At 37.4% G+C, this 19,414-nt stretch overlaps 1 protein-coding gene across 4 annotated transcripts in view; it reads right to left on the reverse strand.

The window, feature by feature from the left end:
* SYNE2 (spectrin repeat containing nuclear envelope protein 2) overlaps window positions 1-19,414 on the reverse strand; it is a 320,339-nt gene that overhangs the window by 169,625 nt on the left and 131,300 nt on the right. For all 4 annotated transcript variants that reach the window (XM_079126272.1, XM_079126271.1, XM_079126269.1 and 1 more), the window contains exons 31-39: window positions 16,161-16,340; window positions 15,150-15,300; window positions 7,200-7,358; window positions 6,406-6,564; window positions 4,419-4,520; window positions 3,133-3,333; window positions 2,605-2,776; window positions 1,795-1,907; window positions 530-732 (exon numbers count right to left, since the gene is read on the reverse strand). In XM_079126272.1, the coding sequence (XP_078982398.1) occupies window positions 530-732; window positions 1,795-1,907; window positions 2,605-2,776; window positions 3,133-3,333; window positions 4,419-4,520; window positions 6,406-6,564; window positions 7,200-7,358; window positions 15,150-15,300; window positions 16,161-16,340 (1,440 nt within the window). The remainder of the gene's footprint in view (window positions 1-529; window positions 733-1,794; window positions 1,908-2,604; window positions 2,777-3,132; window positions 3,334-4,418; window positions 4,521-6,405; window positions 6,565-7,199; window positions 7,359-15,149; window positions 15,301-16,160; window positions 16,341-19,414) is intronic.

Here is a 19,414-nt window from a genome sequence, read left to right on the forward strand (position 1 = left end):
CCTACATAATGGCACCAATAGTAAAGAAGCAATCCTAAGAAATGGAAGATAGAGATATTTAGTCCTGATCATGTTGTTTGAACCAACTTCTCAAGCCCTGTTAAGCTATATGTAACCCTTACTTTTTCAGTTCTATGAACTATTCAATTGCTTTTTAAAAAAAGGCAATTAAAGATAAAGATAGATATACTGATGTTTATTACCAAAAGCATCTTCTCTAATATGCATCAATATTACACTCATCAAAGATGAAAGGTGTTCCTAATAATAATTAAAATATATCAAATAATACTCCCTGAAATTTCATATTAATATGCAGAAGTTATATGCAAATACTATACCATTTTATATAAGCAATTTAAGCAGATTTTGGATGCTCAGATACCAAGAGATAATTGTATCTCTTTACCTGTTAAATTTGTAATGCACTGCATATCTCAGCATACACTGCATTGAGAAAGAGCACACTAAAAATCACTATGAAAATATCCCTTGAAAATGTTATTTAGATATCACCTTTACTTCCTACCTGAGTAGCTGCTCCAGGTAATTATCGAGTTCCTTTGCTTGGGCCTCGCATATGGACTCCATTTTTTCTAATTCAACTTCCTGACTCATAAGCCAACTGTTAAGCTGCTTAACATGGGCTTTTGGCAGGTGCTTCTTCACATGCTGCAGTACGGTTTCTACCTGCTGTATTTTACTGCTTCTTCCTTCAAGAGTCAAGAAATCCTTAGGAAAGACAAAAAGTCAGTTATGGTCTAAAGGTAGTCACCATGACACGTTTCCAAACCAGTACACAGATGTTGCCACTACCCAGTTAACATTCTTACAGAGGGAAGGTAATGAAGGTATGGCTAACTCCAATGGCGGGTGATCTGTGGTAGTCCTGGATGTGTGTACACATTTGCACTTGCCTCTGACTTTCTGGACACCACATCTAGCACAGCAATGCAGAGCCACCATGAAGGTCCCTCAGAGCAAGGCCAGGAAAGCTACATTCTCCTATCCTGGCTCTGCTCAACTCTTCCTAAATATGTGCTTCCTTCTGGCATCAACATATAAAAGTAAACACTATTTTCCATTTACCCTTGCCCACACCAGAATCCCTCCCCTCCCCCTGCCCCTTTGTGTTTCAAAGGTTTGGGTGTGGATTACCGAGGCCAACGAAATGGGCAAAATTAAAGGCAGGGGGGGAAAAAGTGGGCCACTAAAAAAACAATAAAGGTGATTCTATTAATAAGGAATAGTACCACCACAGCAGTAAATTAAACAAAATATTTAGTGCCATCAATAAGCTTGAGAACATGACTTGCCATCAAAATATGAAAGTATTAGATAATCTACCCCAAATGATCAAGATTTAAGAGTGCCAAAGGTATCTTATAAGTTCTGTACACTCCACCTTTTATTTTGGATTGTGCTCTGTCCAGAAGTACAATTTTTAACAGAAATATGAAAATAATTAAATCATCTTTTTCAAGGAAAAAGATATTGTAGTCCCAATTACGTAGTCTTCACCTTTGATCACACAATTTTAACACAACTGAATTAACTAAAATAGCATCACAGAATAAGCATGAAAGTAGAACTTATTTAAGCCACTTGCACACTTAACTCAGTAAATACAGAATTCCAAAACATTTGGAAAAAAGCCTGGTTACTTGGAAATACCATCTATTATATTAAAAAAATTAGTCAAAGTAATTATTATCTACTTAAATACATTTTCTTGCTGCCAATATTTTGGTCATGATAGATTGATTAAAATGGATATACACGTGTGTATCTTACAGAAAGTATTTGCAGCTTTTGTTCCAGACTCTTTTTGGTTTCTGATGATTCGAAGCACTCTTCGAGGCTTGCTTTAAGGTTGCTGAACCAGTCATTGAAGTTCTTGCATTGATCTGCAGGAAGCAGGGGAAAAAAAGTTCTATGCATTCCAGGAGAATTCCACACACGTTGTTATGTAAGAGATTTTATAACCTGCTTCCCGCACCATCCTGTAAAGTGGTATTACACCCTGAAATTCAATTATGAGGTCTAACAAAGTCTACAAAGTAATGTGGTATATTTTCTACACCAAATCTCTCTCTCTTCCCCCCCCCCATTTCTTTCTTTCTTTTGGGGTAAGGGGGGGCCACTGCGGATTTAACCCAGGGGCACTTTACCAAGAAGCTACATCCCTAGCCCTTTTTATTTTTATTTTGAGACAAGGCCTCACTAAGTTGCTAAGTCTAGTCTCAAATATGCAATAGTCCTGTCTCAGCCTCCCAAGTCACTGGGATTACAGGTGTGTGCCACCACACCCGGCCACACCAAATCTCCTTTCAAAGACACTTGCAGGGACACATCACAAGCAGGTTCCCAGACTCACTGAGCACAGTGAGCAGGTCAAACTTGACCTTAAAATTAAGATTTGGGGCTTGAAAGAAAAAGATGTTATTTAATGTGAGGCATTAATCAGGAAGTATTTTCCCCCAAAGGTTTTATCCAAATATTATTCCTTTAAATACAGTCTAAGAAAACTATGTCGGGCTTAGATTAGTATTCATGTCCACAGTACAGTCTTCATACTTCAGGTAAAAGGAACAGCACACTCACCATTCAATAATGTAGAAAAGTGATCTTGCAAAACACTTTTTTTGGTATTAAATAAATCACTGACACTTTCATATTGCTTTTTCAATTCAGAGAGTTCAGGGGTGAGACAACCTATTTGATGCTCAAGTACCATCATGTTGTGCTTCTGCTGTAGAATTTGTTGTTGTATCTCCTACAGACATAGACAAACAACCAATCACCATCAAATCTTAAAACAGGCTCAAATCACAGGTGACATCTCAGTCTTATTGAAAATGTCTAGAAGTTTTCGATCAAATGGATTTGCTTTCTCTTTGCTAGCAGGTGTATAATACATTGCAATTTAATATAAAACAAAATTACTGTCAACAAAGCAATCCAAAGGCGAAAGTGCTAAATACACAGAAACTGGATTTCTGGCCCCCTCCCCACTCCCCACCCCCATCCAGGACTTCCATTTCTCTCTGTTTTTATTAAATGAAAAAGGTCAAGACCATGAAAAGTGTGAGAACAGGTCTGCAGATCAGAAGATGAGCAGCTGGGCAGCACCTCAAGTTTAGTGAAGATCTCCAAGCTGTCTGAAGGAGACAGGGCTTTCAAGAGGGACTCCGTCATCCCAATCTGGGTCTTGGCTTGGTCGAGATCCTCCTTCAGCTCAGCTGTACTGCCACTGAGGTCCAAGCAGTTGGACTCTCCTGCTATATACTTTCTAACATGTTCCATCTTGTTCAAAATAGAGCGCTCCATGACCTGCAATCAGGCAACACGAAGATATGTGATGGATCTTAGTGAACTAGACCGCAAGGCAACAGCACTGCTAGGAACTAACAAGACTGCTTCATCTCAATATGAAAACCAATTCTTCTCACTGCTCTATATCACCAATACAACGAGAGGAATATTGCCTTGGGAAAAATAAAGAATAACATAGAAAAACTGAAATTAGCATTGTGGCTTTTTTCTAGGAAATTAATTGGAATCCTTCCCCCAAAGTAAGTTTTATCTAATATAGCAACTGAAGTGATATCTCCAGGCACTTATGAGATAAAACATATAAAAACATACAGATAAGATTAAACACACAGAAAAAAATTAGACAGCACTGATTGCTTTTTATGTACCCAGCATCAAAGGAAGCACTTCAAGTGCAAAATATGGGCCTAAGAAGGTTGTAGCTCAGCAGTATGGAGCTTGCCTATCATATGTGAGGTGCTGGGTTCAATCCTCAGCACCATATCAAAATAAATAAATAAAATAAAAGTATCATGTCCATCTACAACTAAAAACAAATTTTTTTTTTTTTTTTTAAATAACTTGCCCAATACAAAGCTAGTAGGTGATACAGCCCGGATGTTACCTACAAAGCACCTCCCAAGTTCTTATTTAACCACTGTGTGCCCTGATCCAAATAAAATTGAGACAAATATGTTCATACAACTGAAAAATCACACTTGATGCAATCTCCCTTTTTCTCCATCTAGCAATTAATAAATCTAGGATCACTTGAATCATATTCTTTTTCCTGTGCCAAGACATTCACAGAAAAGCATTGTCACTTTACATGGAAACACAGCCACCATTTACAGGTCATGCAATAGACCTGTAAATGAGAAAAAAGAAGAACAGAAGAGTGCAAAAATACAAGAGTCTTCATGCTCATCATGGAACAAATATGATTATCTATGCCAACTACAAAATTTGGTTGGACTTGACATAGAAATCAAATAAATGATTCTAATTTTATTTTATGTTTAAGATTTAGAATGTTTGGTTTATGAACACTATTTAGAGGCTTTGGAGAATCTTTTGAGAATTTTAAGTAGAAATTCTCTTACCTGCAATTCAAGTGGTTTTTCATTACTTTGAAGCAGAAACTGTATTTCAGTCACTCTTCTAGAAAATTCTGAAGTTTGCTGTTCATGGACTTGTAACTCTTCCTGAAACACAAAATTTTAAAGGAAAATATCTTCTTATTTCATTAATGATTTTCTGGTAGCCATGATTAATATTGCTGATAGAAACTGAGAGTGCCTCTGAATTTTCCCTAATCACTTTTTTTTTTTTTTTTTTGACAGAGTCCTACAAACTGAAGTGCCTTTATAGGTCAGACAAATGCTGTCACGGAGTGGAGCATTCGAGTTTTAAGGAAATAAAGAGAGGAAAGGCCTATGTCACAAAAATGCATGGACTGCCTAAAAATATTACAAACTTTTTAGATGTGCATGCTCGGGGTGGGAATGATTTGCCCACACTTGCAAATATGATCTTGGCGGGTTTGGGCCCATGGGCTGGCAGTGTATATTCCTCAACTTCAGATTTTTAAAACAACCTATAATTTAAAACAAATTTAAAGTATTCTTAGAGATGATTGATTTATACTTAAAAGAATCGTAGTTGTAATTCATAATATATCCAGGAAACCAAAAATCATCACACATTTTAAAAATGTTTTCCACATGTATAAAAATAGATGTGAATTAAAAAGTGAATAAAATATGAATAAAATAGCAAGCATTAGGGATAAAATGAGATTTGAAGCATTAGCTTCATACACACTTACAGTTTTATATTACATAGATCCACATAAAATTGCCAACCTTTGTTTTCTCACCTGACAAGATGATGATTTTGTATGGTAAAACCCAATAATATATAAACAAATAAGCAATTCAAATTCTTCTCAGAGTTAAAAAAGAGACACCTTTAGATCCTTCCAAACACCAAAGTCTGAGATTACTGTTTAAAAAACAGCTTTTTTAAAGCTCTGTAAAGATGTTGACACCCATTCTTTTGTTTTTTAATACTCTTTTTTGAGGGACTGTTTAATTTAAATAAATGTCTGTAATCATGGTCTAGATCAGGGGTTAACAAACTACAGTCTCAGAGTTCAGAGCCTCTTGTGTAAATATTTATTGCAACCCAGTTACTTCCAAGGATTTTTGTACTGTCTATCAGTTTGATGTTATATCAGCAGGGATCAGCAGTTGTTGCAAAGAGTGATCCATAAGTCTAAAATATTTACTACGTGGCTCTGTAAAAAAAGGTTTGCCCACCCCTGGGGTATACACTACCCTTTCCTGGGAATAATAACACATTTTGCTAGAACTTCTGCAAGGAGTTTGAAACCTTTTTTTAAGCTATATAACCCTTCGGCAATTTGTGAAATCTATGGGTCCTCTGCATAATAATAATGGAAAAATAAAACATAATAAAATGATATAAGATTACAAATGAAAATAATTACATTGGGTTATAGTTATCAAAATATTAAAAATTATGTGTGATGTATATTACTTCATGTTTCTCTATTAATACCTTAAATGACAAAATCCAAGCAGTCCCTTGCTTTCAAACTAAAAGGGTACAGGTGGAACAACCAAATAATGATCCCCAAATATCTGATTTTACTTTTTTAAAATTTCTAATTGTTTTCCTTTTGTACCTTTTTTTAAAATCTGATTTTCTTGATAATGAAGTCACATATGATGTTCATTCTACCATGTATGTTGCCTATATTCATCAATGAAACAAATGCTTTAGTAAACCAGATGTTTGTGAAAATAGAGATGCGACCTTTTGCCATCTAAGATCATTTTATCCATGAACCCCCTCACTGTCTGTGAACCCCGCATTAATAGTGCTCTCCAACATCTTTCTGGATGTCACAAAGGAATGGATAGAGTTCAGGTCCCTCACAAGGAATAAACAAAAGAGATAAAATATTTCTTTGTGATTTTTCTATCCTGATCCAAGAAAGCAAACTCAGTATTATAATGTCAACTGTGTACAAACAAAACATCTATTTTATCTCTGTTGATTTACCTTCAGCCTTTCTGTGTCTTCTTCAGTCAGTTGTGAGTCCTTTTCTCGAAGGATATTTTCAGTCCACTCGTCAATGACACTTTTCAAATTAAAAAGTTTGTCCCATAAAGCCAGAGCTCGACCAAGATTTTCATAGTAGTCTTCTGTCTTCTCATTTATCTATAATGCAATTTAAAAGCAGAAGTAACACATGAAGTAGTGAAAAGCATAAAAACCACTGTTTCAGTCAAATGCAGGTTCTAAAATAAAATTTGAGTTTATTATTACTGAAGAAATGTTTTATGATCAATGAAAATATTCTTTAATCTATCCTGTAGTTCTTTCTCTAAAAAAAATCTTTGTGTTCATTTGCTATATATTATAGCAACTGAAAGCAATGGTCATCCTGATTTCTGAACCACAATTTTTTTAAAATATGCTTTTTAAAAGTAAACAGATATACAACACAGAAAAATCCTTAGTTTGTAATTCATAAAAATATCATTACTACTCAACCAAAAGTGTATTAGGTATACAGATAAACATCAATATCCTGCACAAATGGATATTAATTAGATTAGCTAATTTATGTAAATAAGTAAGTGCATATTTGTGTACCTAGAAGATTATAGACCCATTTATTAGTAGTGCCTAATTCTGGGGCGAAACCAATTCCTAAGTTATGAACTTCAGATTATTTGAACATAGTTACAACAAATATAGTTTAGTTTTTCAATTAGGAATACTAAAGATATACCCCCAAAAGATCAATTTGTTATAAAGTAGAATTTGAAGACAATGAAATAATCACGTACATCAAGCCATCTATCCACAATAACATTAGCCTCTTTTGCAAAAGGGGGTTCTTCAAAGGTTTTCATTTTATTTAGATAAACTTGTAGATTTTTACAGATCTGGTTTATCTTGTCAACCGCTTCTAAATGTTCATTAAATTCTTCTTTAACAATTTCAATCTGTAAAAAAGATATGAAAGATGTTTTTGATACATTGACATAAACTACTTTAAAAAATCACAGTTCCATTTTTGTGTTTTATGATAAAACATCATCATAACAAAGAGTACTCTTTCTTACATTGTTCTTTAAACAGTTTTTTATTGTCCCACTTTCTCGATGAAAAGTGTATAGAATCCTAATTAGTTTAATGATAATCCTACACTCAAATTTCCCCCTACTCTGAATTATGAGATAGTTATAATGGTCAAACACCATATTTCTAGCCATGAGAAATAAGATTCTATCAAAAAAAGCATACCCATTAAATGGATAAAATATATGATAGTCTTTGTATTTCTCTAATAGGAATCATATCTTTAATGTCAAAGAATTTAAGTGCTTATCAGAATAAACATACAGAACTCAAAAGCTCTAACATAACTTAATCTTCCTGAAGGTGAAATACTACTTTATCAGAAAGAAAATCTCATATATAAGGAATTCAAAAAACACCAAAAAAAACCATATAACTCAATCAATAAATGGGCAGAGGAACTGAGCAGACACTTCACAGAAGAAATACAAATGGTCAACAAATACATGGAAAAAATTGTTCGGCATCTCCAGCAATTAAAGAAATGCAAATTAAAACTACATTGAGATTTCATCTCACTCCAGTCAGAATGGCAATTATCAAGATTACAAGTAACAATAAATGTTGGCAAAGATGTGGGGGGAAAGGTACACTCATACATTTTAGTGGAACTACAAATTGGTGTAGCCACTCTGGAAAGCAGTATGGAAAACTCAGAATGGAACCACCATTTGACCCAATTATCCCACTCTTCCATATACACCCAAAGGACTTAAAATCAGCATACTATAGTGACGCAGCCACATCAATGTTCATAGCAGCTCAATTCCAAATAGGTAAGCTATGGAACCAATCTAGATGCCCTTCAACAGATGACTGGATAAAGAAAATGTGATATACACACAAAGGAATATTACTCAGAGTTAAAGAAGAATGAAATTATGGCATTTGCCAGTAAATGGATGGAACTGGAGACTACCATGCTAAGTGAAATAAGCCAATCCCAAAAAACCAAAGGCAGAATGTTCTCTCTGATATGCAGATGCTGACTCACAATAGGTGCCAGGAAGAGGGGAGTGGAGGTTCATGGGATTGGGCAAAGCTGAATGGGGGAAGAGAGGGAGAACGGGAAAGGGAATGGGAAAGGGAGTAGAATGAATGGGACATCACTTTCCTATGTTCATATGTGACTACATAGCCCATGTCACTCCACATCATGAACAACCACAAGAATGGGAAGTTAGACTCCATGTGTGTATGATATGTCAAAATACATTGTGTCATGTATAACTAAAAAGAACAAAAAAAGAGAAAATCTCCAATCACTTAAAAATTAAACAACCCTGTCTTTCTTCAATCAGCATCCATGTGCAATTGGTTCCAGAACCCTCTAGTGCACAACAAAATCCACAGATGCTCAAGTAACCTATATAACATGGCAGAGTATTTGCATGTAATCTATGCATGGATTATGTGTATGTTGGATCATCGTGATTACGTATACCTAAGTAGTTATTACACGATGTAGTTTAGAAAATTATGACAAGAATAAAAGAGTCTGTCTGTGTTCAGTACCAACACAATTTTTAAAAACTACACTCTGCAGTTGGTTGAATCTGCACATGAAGAATGCACGGATATGGAAGGCCAACTGTATTTCTAAATATGGGTCAAAGAGTGAGTCTCAAGGGAAAATCTTAAAATACATCAAGCAGAATGGAAATGAAAACAAAACATCAAAACACGGGACATAAAGCACTGTTCAGAGGGAAGCTATCGCACTCAATGCAGACTGAAGATAGGAGGAACAGTTTCCAATCGATGGCCTGTGCTACCACTTCAGGAACCCAGGAAAAGAATGAAATAAACCCAGAGCAAGTAAAAGGAAGTAATAATAAAAATAAAAGCAGAGATGAGTTAGGTTGAAAACAGAAGAACATTAAGGGAAAATCAATAAGACAAAAAGTCAGTTCTTCAAAAAGACAGTAAAACTGACAAATCTCTAGAAGACTGACGGGATAAAAGACAAAGAAAGCAAGACTAGGACTAGGAATGAAACAAGGGATGTCACTACAGGCAGCAAAAAGGTAATGGAGGAGTGCTACAAATAACTTCACTGAATTAAATTTGAGAACTGAGATGAAATGGACCAATATTTTGAAAAATGCAAAGGACTACAACTCATCCATCTTTAAATATACAACATGAATAGCCCTATTAATATAAAGCATGTTGGATTCATGACATAAAATCTTTCAACAAACACAACACAAAACAAAATCACCAAAAAAACTTACAGGTCCAGACAGTTTCACTAGAGAATTCTAGCAAACAGCTAAAGAGAAATAAACACCAATTACGTATAATCTCTTCTAAAAAACACAAGAAGTGGAAACACTCCCAAGAGCCCTTGTGAATATACATACATCAGCAAGTAGAATTCAGCAATATATAAGAAGTATTAAAAACCTGGTCATTTATTCCCGAAAAACAAAAATTTATATTTACCAAAGACCCCTGCACAAATTTTATAGCAGCTTTATTCATAATAGGCAGATATTGAAAAGAATCTAAGTGCCCTTCAGAGGGTGTTGTACATGTATACCAAACAATACTATAGCTGGAAAAATGAACACAAAGAATTCAATTTTTAAAAAACTGAAATTAAGTAAAATCTTTAAACTGGAAAAAGAAGAAACTGCAGGTATAGCTTAGTGATAGTGTTTGTCTAGCATTCATAAGACCCTGCATTTCATCCCCAGTAACACACACACACACACAATGCAAAGTTCTTTGCAAGTAGAATATTCATAAATATTCTGTTATATTCTGTTCTATTATGAATAAACCTACTATATAATATACATATGTATTCTACATGCAAAGAACTTTGTTACACTGGCAAAATTACCAGTGTATGAAGGGGAAAGAAAGGGCAAGAAAGGGTACTTTCAGCCATAACAGGACCTGTGGGTTTTGTTCACAACGGATAGAAGGGGTAAAGTAATGGGAACTAGGTCCACTCTGACATTTCTCAATCATTAACAGTGTCCTAACATTTCAGCCTTCTGTTCTTGCTTTTGCTCTTCTGTCTTTCACTGACGGGATTGGAAATGTGGTACCATATCCTAGATAAACATCCAGGTTTCTATGGTTTTGAAAGACAAAAGTTCCCAGTGGTATCATGTATCCAGTCATGGTGTAAAGCATCATGAAGACACTGTGATTGACAGTTTCTACAGACAATTCCCAAGTCACCACCAAATTAACTGAAAGTTATATTAATAACCAGCACTAAAATTTCCTTTTCAAAGACAGTTTTAAAAACCTGAGAAAAGAATTAAACATCAGAATTTACATATTTTTCATACGAAATAACAATTGGGCAAATATATAAGGTTCCCTTGTATTAATACATTATACATGATACAGAATTTTCAATAAATAAGAAAGTCCTGGATATTCATATATTTCTTAAGAGTTAGTTATTTTCTTAATTTCTATTATTTTATATACATAGGTGTGCATATATTTTATATATATATATATATATTTTTTTTTTTTTGCAATGCTAGAGCTTCACATGTGCTAGGCAAGTACTCTATCACTGAACTACACATTAATTTTTAAAATACCTTTTGTAACCAAGCCTTTCCAGTTGAATAAAGAGTTCAGGCAAAGCAAAGTTAACCAATTTTAACTTCTACTATATATGTACTTCATATTTGCTTTTAAACCATGCAATCCTATACAGTGTTTGAAACATGACATTGTAATCAGATCTTCCTGGGTGATAATAAGGATTTTGCCTGTTATTAGCATGCAGCCTTGGGAAAGTTCCTATATTCTTATCCTCAATTTCCTTCTTTTTATACAAGCAAGTTGCCAATGTGACTGCACAAATTCTAAAATACAAATTGGACCATGTTTACGAATAAGTACAATCTCTGTTCATCAGAAGTTCAACACATGGGTAAGTTCTTTTATCTGCTTCATGTTGCTTCCTTACTGTTCAACAGATGAGATGAGTAACAGATCATTGCGAGCAGTATTTTGTACCTACCCTCTCCTATTCACAGAGGCAGAAGGACCCAGCATACAATGGCCAAATTATCAATACTAAAAGTTATCATTATCACCATGATCGTTATTAGTATCATCGTTTTAGTAGTAGTAGTAATTACTTAAACCTCAAGCCCACATGACAATCCTATTCAGACTCAATTTGTATGGCTTCAGAGTTTTGGCTTCAGAAGCAGGTAATAAATACGTGGAGAAAAGAGAAGATGAACACAGGCAGTGAAGAATGGTAAAGTCACAGAAATGAGTGACTTTGTAAAGTGCAGCAATGAACATCTTCCATATTAAGAGTTTTCCAGGGCTGGGGTTGTAGCTCAGTGGTAGAGTGCTTGCCTAGCATGTGTGAGGCACTGGGTTTGATTCTTAGCACCACAGATAAATGAATAAATAAAATAAAGATCCATCAGCAACTAAAAAAAAAATTTTTTTTAAGTTTTCCACATTTAAGATTATATCTTTACAATCAATTCCTAGAAGTGAAATATTTGATCAAATGGTAGAAAGGTTTTCAAAGATCTTAAATAATATTGTCAAAGAGTTTCCTAAAAGAGCTGCATAATACACTCTTTGACCAGCAATGTAAAAAGTGATTGTTTTGTTGACTATCAAAAGCTGTATTAATATAAAAGGCCCAAAAAACAAGATATTGGCAAGCAATATGGGTGTCCTTTTGAGTCTTATTTTTATTAATAATCTGAATTTATTTTCTTTATACAAACAACCATTAGAATCACAGGGATTTCTCACAAATATCTATCAGGTCTGTATAGATTGCTGCAAACCTTATGTATCATACTTATTGAAAATATTTTTTCACTCTACAGTATTATATAAAATAGTAAAAAAAATTTTAAATTTAGTATAACAACAATTTCTGTATATGGGGCATGTTTATGTAAACTGTTAATGCTCCATAGTACAAATACTATACATAGTACAATCGCTTACTAGGATATTCTTTGATTTAATTCATGGCTAAAATTACTATTGAAATGGGAAGCCACAAAGTCTTCATGTTATCTAATAAGAACCGTAGGAGCTAGGGGTGTTGCTCAGTAATAGAGTTTAGAAAGCACAAGGCGCTGTGGTCAATCTCCAGCATTGGAGGGAGAAAACAAGAAAAGCCACAGTAAACTCTTATCACAGTGGTTCCTCATCACAAGTGGCAAAGAACTGATAAGTCATTCCTATTTGCTCAATACAAAGATAATAAAACAGGTCAGCAAATATTAAAATGCCAGTTTCCATATTTTTAAGTTAAAAACTTATTCTATATTCTATATAAAGTTGGGTTTCTGTCTAAACCTATTTATCAAAAATAAATAAACATATAAATAAATAAACTTTTGTAATATTCAAGGGTTTAAGAGTTATCCTGCAAGAACTGGAGACTTATAACCATGAGACAATACGTGTAACATATTTGTTATGAGAAATGACACGTTGGCATATAGTGAATTTTTTTGTAAAATCTGAAAAAAATGAGCCTAGAGGGGAGGGAGTTGGGAGGAAGGTGAAGGAGAGACGCCTGCCCACTTGCGCTGTAGAATTTCAAAAAAGGACAGAAATTACCTCAAGGTACCCATGAAGACAGGCACAAGGAGCCACAAACAGGAAAACAGGGTGATTTTTTTTTTAAGAGAAACACTTTTGACTCAGTCCTCCTCTCCTGTACCCTGGCAGAAGACAGGAAGTTAACTTTCTGCAGAGACCCTGGACCTGAGGCTGCCAAGCACAGCTGAGGACAGAGATGGGCTCCTGTTGTGACAGCCACGGAGGAGCTAATGAAGCAGAAGGGTTGGACCTGGGCCCTCAGGAAGACTCACGGAGAGGGCAGCCAACAGCTAGAGGTGATGGGAGGAAGTTTTATCAGTCGGATATTTTATCATCCAGAAAGGATAGTTTATAGTTACAGGTTCATGCAGGCTTGGGGTCATGGAAAGTGTTCGGGCACCTTAGAAGGGCTGCAGATCGGCCTCACACACGGTGGGCCTGGTGGCTAGCGCTCATCAAGACACTGTGTAATTCCCAGGCACTGAACCTAGGCACTGAACCTAGGTGCCTCTGCTAGGTGCTCACCAAGCCAGCCAAGGGCTGCTTTCTTCTGGCAAAAGGGTCCCACTTAACAGGGCTAAGGCAGAGCTCCAGGACTGAAGAGGATTCACATAAACAAAGAAAATTTGGCAAGTCAAAAAGGACTAGGTATCTGATCAGTGTACAAGGCAGGGGCTCAGGGTGTTAAATAAGGCAGAGACCTTGATCCTGAAACAAGAAGACAAGGTGGGAAATTGGTGTTGGGGATACGGAAGAAGGGTGGCTACATGAACTGGGACACAAGCTGGAGGGCATCTTAGAAGGCTGAACGTGCTTCTCTGAGAACAAAGAAATCAGAGTTCCTTAAAGTCACCGGAATGAGGAGAGGATCCTCCTCGTTCCCAAGACCAGAAAATAATCCCAAAGCTGCCTCCACTGGATGGAACTAGACAGGCTGCATCTGAGCACCACTGTCTGTTCATGATCTTGGTGGCCTTCTTGGAGCAAGTCTGATAGGAAGACAGTTACCCAGTCACCTCCCGTACAGTTGGTTTCCAAACAGGGCCCCTCCTGATCGGCGAGCTCTATGAAACCAAGTTCGAGAAGCGGGGCCCCAGACAACGGCTATTCCTGACACTGTGGGTGTCCCTTTGAGCTTGGTGGTTTATAGTTCTAGGTAAAGACGACTCTGCTGGTAGTAATCTGGTCCATGTATGCTTCAAATGACTTGTTCTCAGCAACCGGAAAGTTTAATAAAATTGCTTTCTAACACCCAGGTGTATCAAGTCAACTACATTTCACACATGCTGGAGGCACCTCGACAGCACTTTAACTTAAAACTCATAAATCTGGGGAAAAATGACTTTTTCACGTAAGGCCATCTAGTATAGTATGGTGTATGCTTCTCTCACTATTCCATTCATCTGCCACCCTAGTTGATGACTACTATATGTAAAATCATAGAAAAAAACGACATCTAGTGTCCGAAAATGTTATTCTTTTTAGCATATGAAGTTTTGATTGGTGAGGGCACAAACCCAGTTGCAGTAACCTGGAGATTTAGCTCACACATTTTTACAGGGAACAAATAGGTAAAAATATAGTTTTTCCCTTGTCCATTCAGAAAGAAGGGATTTTCTCTTCACCTTCATTCTCTCAAGACTGCAGTGAAGTCTTACAGAGGTAGCAGCAGAGGGCGACACCACGTTCCAGAAGAACCACAGTCTCAGACCATAGGTAACCCAGTACCAATGTGTGAACTGATTGGGATTTTTTCAAGCTCCAGTGATCAATTTAATAAATTCTTAGATAGCTGGTAAAATAGAGTCACCTGTAAGTTCTCTTAAAGCTAGTTTCAAAAGTGACATTTATAGCCAGGCGCAGTGGCACACACCTATAATCCCAGCAGCTCAGGAGGCTAAGGTCCTAAGCAACTTAGCAAGACTGTCTCAGAAAAAAGGTGGGGGGAGGTTTAGGGACACGTGTCAGTGGTTAAGTGCCCCTGGTACGAAAAAAAAAAAGATATTTATAATACCCTCTTTCCTGATGGGCTCATAAGCAAGGTCACTGGGTAGAACGTTCCTTTTGGAACACAGACTCACCTCTGCAATCCTTTTCTTCAGGTTCTCCTTTCCCATGTAGGAAGACTGCAGAGAGATGACATTCTCTTCTTTCTGAATCAAAGTTGTCAAGATGCCTTTAAAATTCTGATATTGCTTTAAGAGCTCCATAACTCTTCCACATTGATCGAGACTGAAGGGAAAAATTGTAAAAGAGCTAAATGTACAAGAATAACAAAACCACTGTTTCTCTTGGTAAGTATTCTACAATAATGACCAAGGAGTTTAAAAAGGACTTTTCCTCCCAATCTGGTTCACAACATTGTTTTACCAAGACAACCCAAGAATGCTGACACGTATATTAACCTGGCAAACAGATGGTATAAACAACCACTGGGTTAGTATTGTCACCAAATCACTATGAAAGAGTTAATAAACTCTAGAGAGAGACATCTAATTCACGACCCTATAGAACCAGCATCTTCATTTCATCATTAATCAGAAAGTGTCTTTGAATATAGTGCCTCCCTAGCATTATTCTTAGAAATAAAAAAGTAAAGCTGTACAGTTAGTTGGTATCTAGTACGGCTGGCTTGTCATATGACTCTGGAAAAGTTACTTCAGTCTCTTTGGACCTCGGGTCTTTCCTCTGTAAAGTCAGAGGGTGGACTAGACCAAATGCTACAAAGAGGCTTTATCCTGACGCCTGCAGACGCGGGTTCTGGCAGGACATGGTAGGATCCTGAGGAGAGGGTGCAGAAAGGGCCATCGAGAGGCAGCAGAGTTCCTAAGAGCCATCGGGAAGCTCAGGCATTCAGGCCCTTCCCAAACCAAACCCATCAGGCGGCACCCCAGGGAGGAAGAGGGGGAAGTGGCCAGAGTCAGGGGAGGCCACCATTAGAAACTGCCATAACCACACATCACAGACAAGGCCCTGTGAGTTCCAGTGACAGACCCCCAACTGCCCCTCGGTCAGGTCTGTGGGTGTGTTTCCAATGTGACATTCGAAACGTTAATTGTTTACAGATGCAGGAGGGATTTCTTTTCCCTTACCATTCAGCGATGGATGTTTTTGTATTCTCCCACAAGAGCACTGTATTTTGGCACTGTTGAGTCAGAATTTTTTCTTTGCCATCTTTGAAGTGTGGGAGAGAATTAGCCATTTCTTCTAAGTGTGTCTTCTCTTCTTCATACCCATCTAGATCCTTCTCCAGTCGGAGTAATAATTTTTTCCTTGATTATGGATGAGAAAAAAGTCAATTAGCCAATTTGTTAACCAATTTGATTCCACACAAACATGGCTAATGGGGGCCAGGGATACACTCACTTTCCATTTCTCTTCATGAGGTCAATGCTGAAACTACATATTCTTATTACAGACTGCAGGCAGCTCTTTGCATTTCCAGATTACTAATTTGGTGTTTGAAATATAATAAATATATAAAACCATAAGCAATAACATTTTTCTGTGATGAACACAGACACAAAAGGTGTGTCTATGCATATGAGAGTGAGTGGGTATGTGTGGGTGTGTGCAGGTGTGTGGGGAAGACATGGCAAGAAGACATGGATGACTGAACACTGCAAGATGGCTAAGGAAGGGTCAGGTGGCCAAAGACAAAAGAAGGGTAGAGGGAATCTTGCAGCTCTACTCTGTGTACAAAACGTTCTCCCCTATCAAAAAGGAGACATTTAACTAAGGGTTTAACCTGTAAATTAGTCCTGGAGGGATTAGCTCCATTCATCAGAAGCTACTTCCTCTCCCCTCCAATTTTCTCTTGAATCCACTCCCATAAGGTTTTCACCTCCTACTGCTCCATCGAAACTGCTGTCAAGATCTCCAATGACCTCACACTGGGAAATCTGAGCTCCTCAGCCTTCACCTTCCTTCACTGGTCAGCAGCATTTCCCAGGATTGAACACTCTCCTCAGTGAAATGCTGTCTTCGTTGGCTCCCAGGACCCAGTCAGTTTTCCTTCCGCTACACTGGCTGCTCTGTCTCGGTATCTTCCCTGTTTCCTCCTTATTGCCCTGATCTCCTAACACAGGTGGCCCGGAGTATACAATTTGGACCTCTTGTCTCTGAACTCACTTCCTCTAGTCTCATCCAATCTCATAGCTTTATCTATACATTCTAAAATCCTGAAAATGTATGCCTCTAGCTACACCTCTTTCCTGACAGCATCTATTTTTAAGAATCGAGTTGAGATTATCACTTGAATGTCGGATAAGTACTTCCAACCTATCATCTCTAAAACGGCCTGCCTGCTTTCACTCGTACCTGATAAACTTCAATCTTTCACATCTGTTAATGGGAATGCCCTTCTTCTAGCTGCTCAGGCCAAACCTTGCAATCATTCTTGACGCCAATCTTTTATTGACCATGTCCATTGTATCAATACACCTTGTGGACTGTCTTCAAAATACATACAGGACCTTAACACTTCATGACATCAGTTGATGCTACCATAATCCCTTACTTGGATAAGGTCTTCTCAATCTCTATAGTTCATTCTGAACATATCAACCAGGGGGAACCAGTTATGGTTCAAATCAAATCATTTATCTCTGCTCAGAACCTTTCAATGCCATCTCCTATCAGTTGAAGAAAGGGCCAAAGTCATCACATGGTCCACAGGTTCCCACATGAGCTAAGCCTCATCCACCCATGCCATCTCTGACCACCCCCAACCCCCAGTCCTACCTCTCATTGGGGCACCTTCTTATCTCCTTGTCTCTCCCCAAACACATCTGACCTTTGTATTCCTCAGCCTAGCAGGTTCTTCCTCCAGGAAGTCACGTGGCTTGCTCTTGTACCTCGTTTGACTTAAAGGTAGCCTTCTCAGTAAAGCCTTTCCTGATGACCCTATAGAACTGCAGCCTCCTCCCGCTTCACTAGTTTTTCTCCTAGGTTTTATCACCACCAGACATAGTAAATATCTTACTCCTCTCAGTAGATAAGAAGTTCTCCAAGGGGCAAGAATTTTTGTTTATTTTGTTAACTGGTGTATTCCCAATACCTAAAACTATTGGTACATAGTATATATTTGTGCTACTAACAGCTACATTAACAAAGTAATTTATTACTCATAAAAATGCTTTTTTCACTTATGCATTAATATTTATTACTCACTAAAATCTATCATTACACTTTAATAAAATAATAACTATATTAGTAATTAGTTCAATATCTTATTATGAACTGAAGTACTCTGGAAAGTCATGGGACTGAGGGCAGGAAAAAAATTCAGAGGGAAGGGCACACTTAGTTATACTAACTGTTAGGGTTGGCTATCAGGTATCCCCCCAAAGTTCATGAGTGAGACAATGCATAATTGTGAAATGATTAGAATACGAGAGCTGTAAGTAACCTCATCATGGATTAATCCATTTGATGGATTAATAATTTGAAAGGATTATGGCACTGGGTGGTAAACTGTAAACAGGTGGGTCACGACTAGAGAAAGTGGGTCACTGGAAAGATGACTTGAATTATCTATTTTGTTCTGTATTCCTCCTGCTCTTTCTGCTTCCTGGCTGTCATGAGCTGAACATCCTTCTTTCCCCCTGTCCTTCTGCCATGATGTTCCACCATTACCTTGGGCCCAATGCAAGGGAGTCAGCTGACCATGGACTGAGCCTCTAAAACCATGAACCCCAAATAAATTGTCCCTCCTCTAAGTTGTTCTTAGTTGTTCAGTTCTTAGTTGTTCTTAGTTGTTCAGGTAGTGGAGTCACACAGACGGAAAGCTAACAGTGACAGAGCTGGTCAGCTGAAGAGCCTCATGAGACCACTGAGCTTGAGAAACTAGAGAGAGTAGGGGAGATTTAAAAAGAAGAGGAAAGGTCCACAAAAGTGACTCTTCCTAACATTTTAGCTTTCAGGACTTGGAGGCCATATTCTGAATGCCAGAATTAAAACAGCGTCTCTACAGAATGCTGCAATCTACACCAGTTCTGCTGGCTCTCCACAATTAACACCAATCTTAGTTTTTCTCTTAAATTCAGCCCCATGCCCTAACCCTACTGGGAGGAGAGGGAGAGCCCAAAAAACCAAGGAAGGCATGTGCATCTTCCACCACTCGCTCCTTTCCTATCAGATGTGTGGGGTTTTGCAGTCTTCTGTCCTTAAGAGAATGCCACAGTAAACACACAGAAGAGCAAGGGACTTTGAAGTCATGCACATTCTTTATGCTATATTTCCTTTGCCATTCCTCCATCCAGGAGACACACCTCAAAGAGAAGAAAATTATCTAATATTCTATAAAGCCATCAAATCAATAGAAAGAAAGCTTGCTCACATGAAA

The sequence above is a fragment of the Sciurus vulgaris genome, assembly GCF_902686455.1.
Source record: "Sciurus vulgaris genome assembly, chromosome: 2".
Lineage (NCBI taxonomy): Eukaryota > Metazoa > Chordata > Mammalia > Rodentia > Sciuridae > Sciurus > Sciurus vulgaris.